Raw genomic sequence first — 12,806 nt, 5'->3', positions numbered from 1 at the left:
GCATGAAGAAACAGGTGCCTGGTGGAAGAGGAAGGGTAAGTGCTCCCTGCCTAAACAACTGGTCTTGACTACTGCAGCAGTCAGGTTCTTCAAAGAGGTAATAAAATGTAACACAACTTCCCTCACTACAGATGGCAAGAAAAATGAAAAAAAGTGTTTCACTGACCCCTAAACCTAAGCAAGGAAAAAGAGAGAGCTTTTGGCACAGGGAAGCTCTTCTGCTGGCTCACAGAACTGAAGCCTGAGGCTACAGCAAATTGAGGTTTTTTCAGCTTCATTTGCATATGAGCTATCAATAAAACAAAATATGGGTCAAAAGGGGAAACAAGCTGAGAGAGACTCTGAACTATCTTTTGAAAATCAGTAGGCTTATACTCACCCACCACCCCCCCCCAACATCTATACTAGCCACTGCACGCAGCTCCGACAGAAGCACAGAGAAAGATGTAATTTTGGCAATTTTAATTCTCCCCTCTTTATTATACAAAATACTTTACAATTAAAAAACATTTTCCCCAATAGATTCATATATAGATATTTATAATTAACAAGATTCAGTTACACACAAGATGGGGAACTTCTGCACAAAGGAAAATGATGACAGATGATCAAGTGAAAATTAAGACTTGACCCTTTTCCCCACCATATTCTGTGAGGGAAGGTTACATTTTAGATTTTTATTCCTATTACATTCCCTCAAGTCTGAACTCTGGGATCTCCTCTTACCCTGACAGGGTAAGGTCCTCCACCCGTGTCCCTAGTGTAAGTACAATATTCCGCTCTTAAAAGGTTCATCATGAAGAGACACTGAGAAACTAGCATCTGGCTGTACCACAGTTACCAGTACCCAGGAGAAGGGGGCTGCTGCCCCCAGTTTTCCCTAGCAACCCACATATACACACATGCAAGCACATACATGGGGGAAGCATGCTCAAAACCCAGAATTTTTCTCCCTTTCACCAAATGGCAACCCTACCCCACCAAATCAACCTGCATGTGTCCAGCAGACAGTTTCTGCAGAACAGCTATCATAGCCACGCTGAGCATTACTGCAAACGCAGTCTGGCAAGAGGGTGGGATGTTGCTGTCTTCCCCACTTGGATCATCTGCCTACCAGCAGCGTCAGTCAGTCACAGAGGTGATAACATGAACCGCCCAGAGATGCTCAGGCCACAACAAACAGGTAGGGGAAGTTGCACGCTTCAGCAGGAGGTCCTTGAAAAAACTGTTGCCAATGGTCTGCCCTACCAGAGCAAAGATACGTGTGAACCCTAGTGAACATTTTCTCTCTAAGAAAGGTCACTGCTGGGCTGGGCCAACCCTGCACTCGCAGGGGAGCCCATCCCAGAGTCACTGCTGGAGGCCAAATGCCTGAAGCAGTGTGGGAAGATCACGGGCATCAGCTGCCCCATACAGGTCACTCTGCCCCAGCATGGAGAGGGCCATGCGGAGGGTGCTCCAGATGTTGTCAGACATAGCGCCTTGCTGCCCCCGCGGACCTCGGCTCTTCTGCTGCATGTGCAAAGCCTCTAAGAAGTGCTCCACAGCCTCACTGTCAAGATGAGAACATACACATGCTTACTGGAGAAGATGGTACATCTCATACTCCCTCCCCCATACGCTTCTAAAGTACTTCCCCTCCAAAACAGTTTCCTCCTCTTCACCAGATCCTGCCCCGCTCCAGAACCAGAGATCCCCTTTTCCCTTTTAACTGAAGTCCACATGGCCCCTACTCCAACTGCATCTGCATGACACTTTATTCTCAGGGCAGAGTCCACATGCTTGCTCTGCTCTCGTACGCCAAGGGAAGGCTGCAGGCAGCGTGGCACTGCCCTAGTAGCCTACTGCAGCCTCTCCCACAAAAACATATGCACGCTCATGGCTCACAGCAGATCTGCCCATCTTATGCTCACCGGTGGGCGCCTAAGTTGATGCAACTGATGCCCAAGTTGTAGCGAGAGCGGATGTATCCTGGCTGGAGCTCCAGTGCCCGACGATATGCAGCCACAGCTTCCTCACTCCGATTCCCATTGGCCAGGGTGGCACCGAGCTTGTTCCACAGAAGATGGTCCTGGTGGAGGGGGCAGAGAGAAAGGGTGAGATAAACTGGATCTTTATAAGCTCCAAGCCAACCCTTCCTTCTCCATGTCTCCGTCTTACTACTCCACTCCAAAAACGTACCTCTCACACAAGAGGCACCTCCACCCAAACCGTCACCCATAAACCTCCAGGTACCTTCAGCATCCAGAGTCTGCCCTTTCTTACATTGGGGCGCACACTGAGCGCGGCACTGAAGCAATCCACAGCCTTCTCGTATTCACCACTAAGGTTGAAAAGGACACCCAGGCCACACTGAACGTCAGGATCCACAGCCGAGGGGTTGCTGCGCACAGCTGCTAAGAACAGCTCTTTCACCTCCATGAACAGTGAGCTGGAAAAGCACAGAACAAGGATACTGGTGTCCTGTGGAGGGAGCTGGCCTTGGGGTGCTCCCTCTGCTCCTGCCTGGACCACTCCCAACCCTCCAGGATGCCTTTCAGCTGGAGCTTGAAATGTGTAACTCACTCAGACAGCAGGGAACCCAGGACACGCTTGGAGGGCCCCAGGTTTGTCCCCGAGACACTCTCCTCCGGTTCCTTCTGCAGCAGGTGGGCATAGTCCGGTTTGTGGCGTAGCCAGTCCCGCAGGGTCTCGCACGCCTGCTTCTGCAAGGACTCATTGGTGAAGCTGACCGCTAACGCCATAAGCGCCGTGAGGTTCCCAGGCTGCAGTTCCAAGCACCTGCAGGTCAAAAAGAAAAGTGAATACAGTATGAAATCAGTCTGGGAGACACCCAGATACAGGGGGTAACACTATCAAGACCGAGCACACCATGGCCCTTGTGGTACTCTGCACTAGACCAGGAGCCCCACTCAGCAGCTCTCCTGCAACACTCACCGTCTGAGGGCACTGATTGCCAAAAGCTCCTGTTCATTCTCTGCCTGGGTGGTTCCCAGATACTGCCAGGCCTGAAGAAGATAAAGAGGCACAAAGTCAGACTTCTTCACATCGAGAGAAAAAGATCAGCTGATAAACCAGAGACACAGAGATTAAATCCACCATATTATTCCACACATTTTTAGAGTGAGACCAAATACATGCAAGTATACACAATAGCCACAGATACAAGTTTCTCTTGAAAGACATATAGACTTCATGGCACATAGGTCCTCAAGATGAATAAAACTGGCATTGTTATAATGAAAAGAAGTGAATGTCTACACCTGGACATCTACCATAAAGCAACTGTTGGCAGTTCTACGCAGAATCTCTGCTTTTAACTTCTAACTGTGGTCAAACTGCAGAGGAAGGAGAAAAAGCCTAAAAGTTCTTTCCTAAGAACGAAATGGCATAGCAGCAGCGCTAATAATGAGACCCCCAAGGTAGGGAGCTGTATATACTTGGTCCACTAGCAAGTGATAATCTTGGGGAGCTGACCGTCAGACCTGAAAGTAGAAGCACTGTTATTTTACTGAATCTTCAACCATTGTGACACCAGTACATTAAAGCCACTTCCATCCCCAGGCTGCTGACACAGGCAATATTTAATTAAAGCACTAAATCTGAAGTACCTGTTCACTTCATGTTGATAACCACACTCGTTGCTGAAAAATAGGCTATCTAGTTGGCAGGATTGTCAGTATGAAGTACCTGCTTTTTGAACGTAAGTCACAAAATGCAGTATCCACTGTCTCAAGGCAGGAAATTGTTTCATTAGCAAAGACCCAGACACACTGCAAAAGCCACTGCAAGCCAGAGGCAATCTACTGTCTCAAATCTCTAATGCATCACCATATAGCTAGGTGCAACTCAGAACAGCTGCCCAGTGATAACTGCACAGTGTTCTGCAGGCAGAAGAGCTGAGATTCAAGGTAAAGTGATTTGGACCAAAGCAAACATGACATTCCCTTCAGAGTAATTGTTCAAGTCCATCTGATCACTGTACCATTTATGAAAGCTTCTCCTGTGCTTTCTGCAGAGTCACAGCAGAAGAATTCAGAATGTTTTCCATACAGCTAGCCAGAACTGGCCCAGGATTTCTTCCCCTAAGGTTTCAACTACCTCTCCATTATGCTTAGCCTGCAGCTCACACTGCCTATGAGAAAAGATATTCCTCCAATTCTAGAGGAATATTGGCAACACGTTTTGACCACTCTAAAGCTAAAGTAGATCCCCAAAATCTCTGTTTACTTTTCACCTATTCCCAACACCCTAGAAAGTTATATGTCTGTATTCCCAAAAGCAAAGAACCTCTGTTCCAAGAGCAAATTCCTCTAAGGCTCAGGATTAACAAATACGGTATTTCCAATCATATACAATTAGCAGGGTTTGAATCAGACACACTGAGAAGTCAACATCCCTGGGTCCTTGAGGCAGACACTCCAGAAATGGACAACACGGGTGTATTTGCGTTCTTCCTCCTGAGAATATCCATGTCCTCTACCTCTGGAGAAAGGTGCACATTTCTCAATCCATCCTGCAGAAGCTGAAGTGCTTTATGGAAATAAATATTTACTGAATTAGGAGCTGGAAACTTGTCCTTAGTAGAAAATCATTCTCTGGCCAACAGCTACAAATGAAGTTTGTGAAGACACCCAAGCCATTTCTCTCAACCCTTCTGGGTTACATCATCTCCTGGCATCCAGATGGAAGACCTAACCAGGACTCCTAGTCTAACGAGGTGCTCAGAATTAGACTTTGATACAGATATTGAAAGAAGTTATCATCTGCCATAAGCGTGTCCAAACTTGCAATACCAATAGACTTCCACAGAAGCAATTTAAGAGATAAGAACTCCTCGCCTTGGCTCCATGCACAGTCTCACATGCTCCAAAGATTTCACACAGCTCTGCACCAGAGCTTCTGTGCTTTTTGTAACTGACTTTAGCCATAAACTTCCTTGCCCACAGCCCTCCTGGGGATTCACATGCATCAGCTACATATCTCATTTTTCTGTGGCTCTGGGTGTTTTCATACACCCTGCACAGCTCCTAACACTGAAGCAAGTTTTCTACACACACCCTGACACCTCACAAGGGAAGGATCCAAGCAGCAGGAGAGCTGGCCAAGGCCTGGTATCTCTGCTCTCACTCACCTCCATATGATCTGGCTTCTGTTGCACTGCAGCCTCAAAGAGCAAGACAGCATTGGGGAGGTCACCTTCCTCCAAGCGCTTCTGCCCTTCTTCAAATGCATCTGGGTGATCTCTCATGGGATTATCCTCTTCAAACTGGTAACCCTAGCAGGGAAGACAGGCAGGGGATAATGCTAGGAGACAGGCTTAGGGAGAAAAGCACTCTCTACAGTACAGCACAGTCTAGTCTCGCTGCATCAGCACTCAAACTGCAGACCAGCCAGGACTTTGTCCTCTCTGCTAATTTGTAGCAGATCAGAGAACAATGGCTCTTCTGCCTGCCTGCTCCATGCTGAAAAATTCCTCCAAACCAGACCTGGAATAAGTCACAACAGAGACTAAACATCTGGTGCAGGTCTCATCAGCTTCCAGGGGGGAAAGGGGGGTGACAACACTTGCACTCATTTCAAAGAATCCCAGTATGAATTGGTATTTGGTGTTGGACAAGAACAAGACAGCATTTGCAAACAGGCAGAAGTGAAAACAGTATTTGTTTAACACCTGGTTGATCTGGGGTGAGGGTGCAAGTGACAGCAACAGATCAGTCCAAGAAGGAATCCTAGCAGCATCTGGAGTCTGTGGAACTCACTCGCGAGGCAGATGTACTGCCAGGCTCCTCAGTGCTAGGGCTGAGAGAGCCTGTTCTCTGTTACCTTGTCATATGATGAGGAGCTGAGGTCTTCATAATCAGAGAGCCAAGGGTGAGCCTCCGCATCTCTCTTGGCCATCTCCTCCCATTCTGCCTGGAGTTTGTCCCAGAAGTCCACATCTGACTGAAGGGAGAACAGAATGTGACTAGAGTACCTCAACCATAAACTGAGCTCTACAGACACCCCAGAGAACTCCTTCTTAAATGTTTCTAGCCCTCCTCCCAGCATGCAAAGGAGAGAGGTAACCCTACCACGGGCTCTCGGATGGTACCCCAGCCCTCCTCCTCTGCCAGCTTTACCTCCACAGCAGTCTTTGCCTGCTCAAATTCCGTATCAAGAGTTGACATGCTCCCAGATCGTGCAAATTGATCCACCCAGGCATCAGATGCTCCCTGGGAGTTTGGAAACAGAAACACACCTTTCTTTTTAGCATTTGGCAACCTCAGGGCACAGCAGGAGGGTCTGTGATGACACCTCCTTCCCATCAGCAAAAATTGATGGCCTGTGAAGGGGAAAAGAGTTCATTTGGATACCCCCTTCCTCCCAGGTGCTATGGGAGATGAGAAAACTCACACTGCCCAAATACTTTCCCAACTTCTGGCTAGACTCTGCTAAGAAGAGCCCAACAGCCCCTCCCTCGCCTCCCCCAGCCTAGTCATCAGTAGAGCATCGCTGAGAGTTGGACTTGTCATTCTCCCTCACTCCCAGACTGTGTACTGTGGCAAAAAGCTTTCCTCCTTCAGAGCACATAGGGCTGGGGCTCCTACCTGCTGCTGTATAAACTCAGCTGCCCATTGCTCTGCCTGATCTTGGTCTCTGTGGGTCACCTGATTAGCTTCGATCGATACCCTCCCATCTCCGATCTGGCGGACAAACTTTAGGAACTGTGGCAGAGAAATGAAACAAGGGTGGAGCTGGGCAAATGCTTTGCCAACAAGCCCTCTGTCCATGCCCCCCTCCTTCACTAAGAGGGCTTCTCTGCAAAGTGAGCACAAAACACCCAAAAAGGTGGGGAGTACAGGACTTCACCAGTCATGTACAATATGGGGAGTGGACTGTAGGGTTCAACTTCTAGGAATCAGGGAAGAAACAGAAACACAGGACAGCAGGAGGCTTTATTCCATTACCATCTTCCCCGTTCTCAATTCCCCACACCCCTTATTCACTCTAGTTATCTGTCAGCCCTGGTGAGGGAATTTCTTACCTCAGAATTCTTGAGTTTTGGATCATCCACTTTAGAGAGGAAATCATTAACAGTCTTCTTAAGATCATCCTCAGGTTGATATTCCTCATACCTGTGCTCAGAGGCAGTAAAAGGGAAAGAGAAAGTCTGATAACAGGCAACAGTGAACTCTTTCACTAACAACTCTTTCACTACACAATGGGCCAGACAACAGTATTGAGGGATACAACCCTTCCTCATAGACTCTAGGGTTCTCTTAAGTGATTCAGTACCTTTATCCATCTGTAAAAATACAAAATTACTACTAGGTTAACTGTGCAAGTGACTGACACAAACAGTAGCAGAATGAAACAATTACAGTGACAGCACAGTTCTGCAGAACAGTCTGGATTCCTTGGCAAGCTCACACACTATCAGATGCTGCAAGTTTTAGTACTAACAAAAACAAGGTCACGGATCTAGGAACAAAGAAAGTAGGTCATGCTCATGGAAGAGGAATAGTGCCTTGGAAAAGCATCAACTCCACAGAGGATCGAGGGGTCACAGCAAGCACACAACTCAATATGTTGTCTGGCTTACAGCAGGACAGGACCAGTTCCAGGTGTTACCACTACATTCACTCTTGGTGAAGTCTTTGGAACTGACAGCAATAACTCAGGCATGTCCGTATTTGCAGAAGGGTATCAGAAAAGGCAAGAGCCAGGACGAAAGAGAATCCAAATATGTAAAATCTTTTAGGGAAAGATGTAAGCCTAAATTGAGTGCTTGTGTTTTGCTTCTTGAATTGAAAAATTTGACTGTAGTCAACAGAAGATCCATAGTAGTAATAGACTGTTCTTCAACCTACCACACAAAAAACCCATGAAAATAATGTCTGAAGACTGAATCTAGAAATATGCAGAGGAAAGGCTGGATGTGGTTTGTCAGATAGGGAAAATAAAGTGAAAGTTTACAACTAGTAGAGTCTAGTGCTTGAGATCTGTAAATCTAAAAAAGCATCTGTTGTGGAAAAAATTATGCTTAATTAGGAGTTCCTGAACTTGCTCCTGAAATCACTTTAAGGAGCTTTGCATTAGGCATGAGATTAAGTTAGCCTACATGATCACAATATTTTCCTGGAACTAGAAAACAGAAAAGCTAGGAACTGTTAAAAACTTCAGTCTCCAAGCATTGTTTCCTCCTTTCTCTGACACCAAAGGCCTGAGAACATCACTAGGTTAAATGACTCAAAAGCATTCAGGCCATAGCAGATTTCTATCACCTTTCCAAACGTCACCCACCCCAGTGCCTAGCAGCAATAACTAGTCTTGAGAAAACAGACTCACCATTTATCTGCCAAAGTCTGGTCTTCCGATTCCCCAAGCCACAGTTTCTCCTCTGACTGCTCTAGGTATTCTTCTGCCCACTTGGCAGGAGACACAGACAGTGGATCTGCACAGGACATCACAAAGAATGGGAAGAAAAGTAAGACAGGCACACCACCACTCAGATTAACTTCAGGTTTTGCTCTCTCCACTTTACACATGGTTAGCTAACATACAGAGATGTCTTCAAAGAAACATTGCTTACACTCATTTCTTCTAACTTTGTTTATTCCGATCTAAAAATCAAGCCTTAGGTTCAGACTGTGTATTAATACAGATGTCACTGTGGTGCCAATAACCTTATGATTTTCTATTCTAATTTCACAACTTACTCATCTGCTCCACGTAGGATACTATGTAGGTCAAGAAAACTAGCAATGCATTACAAGTCTCTGTCAAAAGCACAGCCTACAAAGCACTAGGTTTTCATCAGAACTTTCTCAAAGACCTTTGCAAATGATGATTTATATTCCCAGAAGTATAAAGACTGAAGGTCAAAGAATGGGACTACCTGGCTCTCCACAGTAGCTATTTTCCCTGAGAAAAGAACAGCATCTATCCAAATTTCAGTCACAACTTTCAGATTACATCATGCATGGTAACAGGACCCTATTCCAGCCCCAGCTCTATACACAATGCAGGACAACTTTTCAGATAAACTACTGGCTTGCTTGAAATGGAAAGCTTAACCTTTGGGCCAGAAACATTCACTTAGCCTATTTCCAAGGTGCAAAATACCTCTACCTCCCTGAAACCGACAAAAAGTATTTAGCCAAAGCGCACCAAATTATATTTACCCTTGTACCAAAAACAAAGTTAGCCTTAAGAGAGGGAATTAAGAGAATATGTAACCAAGAAGCAATACCAGACCACCTCCAGAATTTGTACCAGTTAAATCATAGTAATCTTTATAAAAGCAGGTTGAATAGTCTGCTTCTCCTAAGTTCTCCAGGTAACCTAAGCTAAAAACAAAATACCCTTACACCTAAACAAAAGCTTCCACATCACATTGTGAACAACTTGGCTAAACCACTACAAAGCATTTTTCCCCCCCCCTGTTAAAGCTGCTACAGTAAACACTCCTGGGCACAAAGCATTACTCCAATTTCACATTTAGTAGCTCTGCACTATACCCAGGCACATGACTGGGCAACATCTTAACAATAATTCCAAAAGGGAGCCTTCACCTGTCACTTCAGCAATGAACTCCTGTGACCAGTCAGCCTCATTGTAATCTGAAGACACATCACCAGCACTATCTGCTGCAGCCAAGAATTCCTGGGTCCAGTTTTCAGACAGCGCCAGGGCTGCCACACCTGGAGCTACAAGAAGAAAAAAAACAGGATTGAAGGACTCAAAGGCATCGTTTAAGTGTTCCAGACTAGGCCTCATCATGTCTGATCCTTCCCTTTGTTAGAATAAAATCACAGAAAGATTCCACTTAGAAGGAATCTCTGGAGGTTGCTAGTGTTCTCACAACAGCTTAACACTAAAGCTAGGGATTAGGTTGCTCAGAGCATTCATCAGGTAACTTCTGAACTTGTCCAAGGCTGGCAATCCCTCAGCCTCCCCAGGCACCTGTTCCAGTACTGAACTTTCCAGTACTGAACCTTGCTCCAAGGGCAGAAATGTCTCCTTACATCTAGCCAGTTTCCCTTTTGCAAGTTCATGTCCATTGCCGCTTGTCCTTTTGCTGGTATTGCTGCAAAGATCCTGGCCGTGGCTGTGGAAGACAGCAACTACTCCACTCCTCACCTCCCACTGCCCCTTAGACTCCTCCTCCCCAGGCTGAACAAACCCAGTTCCCTCAGCTTTTCTTCTTACACCATGTATTCCAATCCCTGAACACCTTACTGATCTCCATGGGATTTGTTCCACTATGTCAGTGTACTGGGAAGCCCAAATCTGGAAACAATATTCCAGATACAATCTCACAAGTGCTGAACAGATAGGAACCACCCTGCTAGGAGCTTAACCGTAACACCAAGATCTTTTCCAGCTCTCCACGTACTCTAACTCCCCTCACCTCGCTGAGGGGCCTGTCGGAAGCTTGACTGTTCAATTTCTTGCATCTCAGCCAACAGGTCATCCATCTTAAAAGTCTGGGGTGCACGGGACAGTAAAGGGGCATTCTGCTCTTGTAAGAACTCTCCAACAAGCTGCCAAATACAGAGATGGATTACAAACATAGCATAGAAGATGAACAGGCAGAGCCATAGAGCAAGAGAGAAAGAAATGGGCTTGTCAGAAGGAAAGATTAAGGCAAAAAATAGCAAACTGTGTTGATGAGACAAGCAGTAAGGAAATGCATCAATCCATTCTTACCTCATCTTCAGTGGCCACTCCCAGTGGTTTGGCTACCTACAGGGAATAGGTGATTAGCCCATCAACTTTGACCCCATGCCCCTCTCCACTCACATCCCATGACCTGATCCATTTACATCTTCCCCTTCCTTGAGCATAGGCTGTCAGCATTTTCTCGCATTAGCCACCTGCTTATGTGGAAGCTAAAGGAGGAGGAACAGCTGTCCTCCCACCACCCTCTGGGCTGCCAGGCATACAGCTCACTTCAGCCACCAACATCCTCCCGTGCCCATAAACGCTGCTTCCACAGGCAGGCCCTCACCCCACAGCCCTGCAAGACAAACCGGGGGACCCTGTGGCCTCTTTCCGCAGGAAAAAAATCACCACCACCCCATCTGCACCCACAGCCACCCCGCACCGCTCCCCCCGCAGCACCCCTCTATCCTGCACACAGGGACCCAGCCGCGGACAGGCCCCACACCCAGCCCCAGCTCAGCAAAGCAGAGCCACCCGCAACACTCACGGCTGCGGCTCCGGGGGCCCCCGGGGGCCAGGCCAGCGGGCCCTGAAGTCCTTCCTGCCGCAGGGCTTTGTCCTGGGTGAAGTGGCCGGCCAGCTTCATGAGGGGGTTGGAGCCCCCGCACTCCGGTTCCACCAGCTCCCTCATGGCCATGGCGCCAGGGAGGGAGGGAGGGTCGGCGCCAAACCCCACTGGGCCTGCACAGACACCGGGTGAAGGCCAGGCGGAGCGAGCGGCTGCCGGCGGCGCCCGGCCCCGCGCCCCGACCCGGCTGCCACCCGTCAGCCCTCCCCCCACCGAGAGCTTACGGGGGAGACCGGCCCCCCCGCCCCGAGAGCTTGCGGGGAGGCCCCGACCTTGGGCCAGAGCCCGCAGGGGTGGGGGCCGGGCTCAGAGCCCTGCCGCCACGGCGCCAGCTCCCGGCGCGGCCGAGCACAGCTGCCATCGCCAGGACGAGCTTCCGCCCTCGGCGGCACCGGGCAGCGGGACCCCCGGGCCGTGAGCAGGGACCCCCCCGTGTCTCTCTCGCTCGCTCCCTCCGCCGCCCGCCGCTGGGCCGGCCCCGGGGAGGACACCCGCTCGCCAGAACGGCAAGGCCGCGGCCTCCCCAGCGAGTCCCGCGCCCCCACCCGCCGCCCGGGCGGCGGAACCCCCGGCCCAGCCCGAGGGACCGGCTCCACCGCGCCCCCCACCCGGTACCGTACCTGGGCCTGCCGGGGCTCACAGGGCTCACGGGGTAGGGGGCGGGGCCAGCTCTTAAAGGGCCAGGCACCCCGCAGCGCGCCTTAAAGGGCCAGCGCCCGGGGGACTGCCGCGGCCCCTCGGCCCCCTCCCGCTCCTTCCGCCGCCCGGCCTCCCCTCAGCAGCGGCCCCAGGCAGCTTCAGCTCTTCAGGGACGCGGCGCTGGCGCTTTTCCGTGCCACGGCTGGGTGCCGTCCCCACGGTGTCTGTGATAGAGCACACCTCGCCTTGGCTAGTAGCCGTGGCTAGTAACTGTGCTAGTAGCCACAGGTACCGCACATATGGGGGGAATCACGAGGTTTTGAAGCTTGGCCAAATGAGACCTTGAAGCGTGGTCAAGATGACCTTGATTAGCGATAAGTTCATCAAGAACAAGCTTTGATCTGCAAACCCTAGAAAATAAGCAGAACATCCTGGACCATAAAGAGAATGTCTGGGACTGTGTTGAGGATGAGTTATTTGACAACCCGGCAAAGTGACTCTTCAATTAATGAACTTGGCAATGAAACTAACTTCTGAGTGTCCTGAAAGTGAACTACCTGCATTATCATACTGAGAAACACACCCACAGGTCGAGAAGACCCCGGCCCAGGTTAAGACCCTTCCCCTGAGCATGTGTAGTAGTAGGAGCATTATGTGAGCTGGACTGTAACTGTATGTTAATCACTAACCGACCAGTATCTAACAGGAGTGTTTGGACAAGTACTAACCCCTGATTTTTGTGTATAAAAGGAGATGGAAACCTGCTGTTGGGGTGCTTGATTCATGGAAAAGTCCATCAAGCACCCAAGCCTGAATAAATACAATAACTCTCCTAAGCATGTTAAGGTTGGTTTATTCTACAGTGGGCATGAAACTGCTTTTTGGATAA

At 48.9% G+C, this 12,806-nt stretch overlaps 1 protein-coding gene across 5 annotated transcripts; it reads right to left on the bottom strand.

Moving 5' to 3' along the window:
* Window positions 1-447: 447 nt before the first annotated feature.
* PEX5 (peroxisomal biogenesis factor 5) lies at window positions 448-11,938 on the bottom strand. Of its 5 annotated transcripts, XM_074810478.1 has the most exons (16): window positions 11,899-11,938; window positions 11,198-11,391; window positions 10,696-10,731; window positions 10,397-10,529; window positions 9,558-9,692; window positions 8,332-8,437; window positions 7,028-7,118; window positions 6,591-6,707; window positions 6,123-6,215; window positions 5,827-5,946; window positions 5,135-5,278; window positions 2,938-3,008; window positions 2,566-2,781; window positions 2,236-2,431; window positions 1,914-2,071; window positions 448-1,552 (listed from the first exon to the last, which is right to left on the bottom strand). In XM_074810478.1, exons 2-16 carry the CDS (start codon window positions 11,345-11,347, stop codon window positions 1,351-1,353), a joined length of 1,968 nt encoding a protein of 655 aa, XP_074666579.1. In that variant the 5' UTR covers window positions 11,348-11,391; window positions 11,899-11,938; the 3' UTR covers window positions 448-1,350. The 5 variants fall into 5 exon arrangements, with proteins under 5 accessions (XP_074666579.1, XP_074666571.1, XP_074666587.1 ...); XM_074810470.1 differs by lacking the exon at window positions 11,899-11,938 and having other exon boundaries at window positions 11,198-11,663; XM_074810486.1 differs by lacking the exon at window positions 11,899-11,938 and having other exon boundaries at window positions 2,266-2,431; window positions 11,198-11,661.
* Window positions 11,939-12,806: the final 868 nt, after the last annotated feature.

This window comes from Strix aluco, chromosome 2 (genome assembly GCF_031877795.1).
Source record: "Strix aluco isolate bStrAlu1 chromosome 2, bStrAlu1.hap1, whole genome shotgun sequence".
NCBI classification, from domain to species: Eukaryota; Metazoa; Chordata; class Aves; order Strigiformes; family Strigidae; genus Strix; species Strix aluco.
This window is presented reverse-complemented; position numbering and strand designations above follow the sequence as displayed.